This window comes from Canis lupus, chromosome 3 (assembly GCF_003254725.2).
Source record: "Canis lupus dingo isolate Sandy chromosome 3, ASM325472v2, whole genome shotgun sequence".
NCBI lineage: Eukaryota > Metazoa > Chordata > Mammalia > Carnivora > Canidae > Canis > Canis lupus.
The window spans coordinates 77,139,625-77,144,833 of NC_064245.1; the positions used below are offsets into that span (position 1 = coordinate 77,139,625).

Consider the following 5,209-nt stretch of genomic DNA (forward strand, 5'->3'; position numbering starts at 1 on the left):
GTTTTGAGAAGCATTCAATTACACTTTCAGCCTCAGATAGGATTTACCTAAGCAATGTCAAAATAGGCCATTGTGATTTCTTTCTATATAGAGAACAGAGTGTAAATGGTGATTAATGCTAGTCTCAATGTTCAATCCATTTTTGAAGAGTAACTGGCCAGAAACCTGACCGGAGAGAACTGTTAATTTTGAGGATATATAAGCCTTTAAAAAGTGATCTTCTTCCCCTTGTTGACTTGTTTGAAAATTGTTTTTCTTAGGGATGTATCCCAGATACACACACATATACATATACAAGCATGTACTATAGATAATTATTGCCCAGTTTCTCCAACAGTAATGGACTTGCAACTTGCATATCCATAGTTTACAGACAAAAATATTTAGTGGTTTGATGTTTGGGGGAAAATAGTGTTTTACCATTTTAAAATATGAAAAAACTATGATTTTTTTCAATTTCTGCTGTAGAGGATTTTAAGGAATCCTTTTTTAGTGTTATCTATTAAAATCAGGTAATAAAGTCAGAAGTCAGGACTCTAGTCTCAAAAACAGCCTCCAGAGTTTGTCTAGGCCATATTCAGTTACAACTTGGGACATTCATGTATGCAATTTAAGAAAGGGACAGAAGATATAAAAGAGGGAGTGTTGGCCTTCAAATGACTAAGGAGGCAATAGAAAACATGAAAAATAAAGGGCAAATAGTTTGGTATGATACACAAAATGTAAAAAGAGTAAAAGTTTAGAAATTAAAGAAAACTTTAGCATAGTGTGATGTTATTTATGGAAGAAAAAATATACCAGGTTTTCAATGGAAATCATAGGCATTAATTATAAATAGTATATATATTTATATAGATTATATATTATTATATATCTTTGCATAGATACATTTATATACAATATATTATTACATATATAATTTGATAAAATAAAATGAACAGGAGATATATGATGGAAAAGTACAATATCCATAACTCCCTAACATTTCATGAAGGTCTGCATCGGACTTTTGCAATTCAAATAAATATTCACATGCACACACATAATGTAAACTTGACAGGAAAATCCTGGGACCAATATTATTTTTTATTTGCAAAGTAAAATAATGACAATTTAAATGAAAATGTGAAGAAGGTTTTAAAATGCACCAATAAGAAACTTGATAAAAGTTTCAGCTTTTGTTTTTACATAAATATAAATAGTTTAAAAAGGCATAAATATGAACTAATAAATCTATACATCCTAACAATTACAGTTGAACTTCCCTGAAGAAAGATAATAAGGTGAACTGGACAAAACATATATGTTCTAATCAGATTGGTTACATGCATTTTGTGTGTCAATAATTACTTTTCTTTAGCAGTCTGATTTATTGCTTAAAGGAATATTCTAGTAGATGCTGCTTGAAGGAAGCTGTTCCCTTAATTCACACCAGATGGCACTATGGAACTTTTCCATTTCCTTAAGAGGCTAAGCAGAAATAAAGGAGATGAAGTACAGTAAAACTATTTTTTAGTAAATTTGTCTCTCACTTCTGTTTCCTAAGGTCAGCTGGCATTATTGTTTAATATATAACACAAGAATATGACAATCTAATATGCTTCCTCCTTTACAACTCTATAACATACAGATAAATATATAAATAGGAATCGGATGTCCTAAGAATTCTAGAAAGCCTTGGATTTCTTGATCTTATGCATTTCATACCCACTTTATGGGCCTTGTAGAAATCCATCAACAAGGTATAAGCACTAATAATATCTCAGGGTTCACATTCCCAGTATCATGCTTGCATAGCTCAATTGGCCCTAATTGGACTACTTTACTAATTTTCAAATTTCATCAATATATTTCACTTATTTCTTCCTTCCTACCTACAGAAGGTAAGGAGAGAAATTGAGATTTATAGGCCTCTGTGATGATTAATTCTATTTCTACATCTTATATATTTTCATAATTTTTATATTTTTGTTTTTCTATTTTTTTCTACAGTGAAATTGCATTGGAGAAGTCATTCTAAATTACTGCATTTTGCAAATGAAACAAAATTCATGTAAAAAGATACTTTCTTCTGTTCTAATTCCTTTTTTTTTTTATACTTCACTACTTACATTTAATGTTTTGCTGTTTTGTTTTTCAAAAAGAAACTACTCTGGGCATAATGGAATAAAAAATCCATTTAGATTGCTGTGTCATGCATTTATTTTTTTTTTTTTTTTTTTTTCAGGAATGTACAAATGTCTTTTTATTCAAAAATACAAAATAAATTATCTGTAGGCATGGACAATGACAGCAGTAAACCATTATATGTTGTCAACTGAAACCAGTAACTGATGGTTATAGCGATTTTCTTAAACATCAGCCAGCCTTTTCTTCAGTCATTTCCTTGAACTGACTTCTCTGAAGTTATGGTTGAGGAACACAGCCTTGAGCTTCCTCTCACAGTTCATTAAGAATGGTAAAGCACTATTCTAGGAATCAGAACATGCCGCCTCCCATACCACCTCCCATTCCACCCATTCCACCCATTCCTGGGTCCTTCTCTTCTTTAGGAATTTCGGTGACTACAACTTCTGCCGTGGTTAACAGAGAGGCCACTCCAGCAGCATCCAATAAAGCAGTTCTTACCACCTTAGTTGGATCAATGATTCCTTTTTCCACCATATTCACAAAATCTCCAAGCATAGCATCATAACCAACTTCTGAGGAACTCTGCATAATTTTCTCAACTATCAATGATCCTTCAACACCTGCATTCTTAGCAATGGTCATTGCAGGAATTTTGAGTGTTCTCTTAATAATTTCGATACCAATTCTTTGATCTTCATTAGCTGGAGTTATTGAATCCAAGGCTGGAATGCACCGAAGCAGGGCACAACCTCCTCCCAGAACAATGCCTTCTTCAACAGCAGCTCTTGTGGCATTGAGGGCATCTGTAACTCTGTCTTTCTTTTCATTCACTTCAACATCACTTGTCCCACCAACCTTCAACACAGCTACTCCATCTGAGAGTTTTGCCAGACGCTCATTCAGCTTTTCCTTTTCGTATTCACTAGTTGTGATATCTAACTGCTCAATGATTTCTTGAATACGTTTTTCAATTTGAGCCTTGTCACCTTTTCCTTTTAAAAGCATGGCATCATCTTTGGTCACAATGACCTCTCCAACTTTTCCTAAGTCATGAGGCTGAACATCTTCGAGATTTAGAGTCAACCCTTCTTCCCCAAACACTGCACCACCAGTAGCAATAGCCATATCTTTAAGCTGGTTCTTTCTATTGTCACCAAAACCTGGAGCTTTGACTGCCACAACCTGAAGACCGACTTTTAGCCTATTTAAAACAAGTGTACTCAGAGCTTCTCCATCAACATCTTCAGCAATTATGACCAAGGGCTTACGGTGAGCATTGGCAATTTCAAGAGCAGGTACAATGGACTGGACACTAGAAATCTTCTTTTCACTCAATAGAACATAGGCATCTTGGAATTCACATTTCTGACCTTTCGACGTATTAATAAAGTATGGAGAAATATAGCCTCGATCAAACTTCATGCCTTCAATAATTTCCAATTCATCATTCAGTGTTTTTCCATCCTTTACTGTGATGACACCCTTTCTTCCAACCTTTTTCATTGCATCAGAAATGATGTTGCCAATTTCTTTGTCTCCATTCGCAGAAATCGTAGCAACCTGTGCAATTTCTTCAGGGGTTGTCACGGGTTTAGACTGCTTCTTAAGTTCAGCAATTACAGCATCAACAGCTAACATCACACCTCTCCTGATTTCCACAGGATTAGCACCTTTGCTAATCTTCTCAAAGCCTTCCTTGGCAATAGAGCGTGCCAAGACAGTAGCAGTAGTGGTGCCATCCCCAGCCTCTTCGTTTGTGTTATTGGCAACATCTTGAACAAGTTTAGCGCCAATATTTTTATATTTGTCTTTTAAGTCAATTGACTTTGCCACGGTCACACCATCCTTTGTTACTTTGGGACTTCCCCAACTCTGCTCAATAATCACTGTTCTTCCCTTTGGCCCCATAGTAACGGCTACGGCATCGGCTAGGAGATCTACACCTTGAAGCATTAAGGCTCGGGCATCGGCACCGAATTTTACATCCTTGGCATAGGCCCGAGTGAGATGAGGAGCCAGGGCTCTGGACACTGGCCTGACGTGGCGGAGCACTGCGGGTAATCGAAGCATTTCTGCGGGTCGGCGGCGGAGCGTGCGGGCGGCGAGGCAGGCCGGCGGCGGCGACTATGCATTTAAATATTAATATTAAATTAGAAACAATCCATTCCGTGCTAAAGAACGAATAATACACGACATTTCCACTTTTCTTCAATTCAGTCATGTCCTTTTATTTATGCAAAAGTCTATCAGCTTCAGGTTTTCAAGAAGCTACCAAAATTGTTTCATTTTAAAGAAATGCCTTAGCAAACTTTAAGGTTCAAATATCATTTTAACACAAATCATTTCCCATACTTTGCATAGAAATGGTATTATGTGTTGCTTCAGACAATACAATGAATTACATGAAAATATTCTAAGCCACTATTTAAAGTAGATCTATTAAAACGATATTGCCATTATCAAATCTATAATTATAAGTTAATCAAGGAAAAAGTATAAAATATATATCCATTCACATCCAATAGAAATCTAAGCAACACACACACAAAAAAATCTTTGACTTTTACTTTTGTGCCCTAAAAAATAAGAGCTGTAAACATCTGTAAGCCATAAAGAGACATGATAGAATGATTTTCCTTTCATTTGGCATTCTATAAATAGGGCTCTATAATGAGAGCTTTTTAACATAAAGGAAAAGGCATGTGCTTATATGGCTGTTTTGGTAGAATTGACTAAAGGTTACATGAGAAATAAGTTAATGGACTGAAGTTTATAGCTGTGTGTATAACTGTCAAATCTTTCTGTAAATTACCTTTCTCTTCTGCTGGCTGGAATGCAAAAATCCAATAAACTGTTAATAAAAATGGAAAGGTCATATGTAAATATCAAAGATCTTGAAAATGAACCAGAAAAGATGATAGTTTGCAGAAAAATATCATTTTATATTCTGTTTCACTGTATTCTAAATGTGATTGGGTTGCAAAGTATGTTTTCAGGAAAAAAAAATGAGTAGGAAAAGTTTCTATTAAAAACAGATTAGTTTTTCATCTGAAAAGAGGAGTTTGAGTACTAATTGGCT

General features: G+C 34.9%; 1 protein-coding gene across 1 annotated transcript; it reads right to left on the reverse strand.

The window, feature by feature from the left end:
• Positions 1 to 2,212: 2,212 nt before the first annotated feature.
• LOC112665603 (60 kDa heat shock protein, mitochondrial) lies at positions 2,213 to 4,256 on the reverse strand. The gene has a single exon (XM_049108715.1). It carries the CDS (start codon positions 4,198 to 4,200, stop codon positions 2,479 to 2,481), a length of 1,722 nt encoding a protein of 573 aa, XP_048964672.1. The 5' UTR covers positions 4,201 to 4,256; the 3' UTR covers positions 2,213 to 2,478.
• Between the last annotated feature and the right edge of the window lie 953 nt (positions 4,257 to 5,209).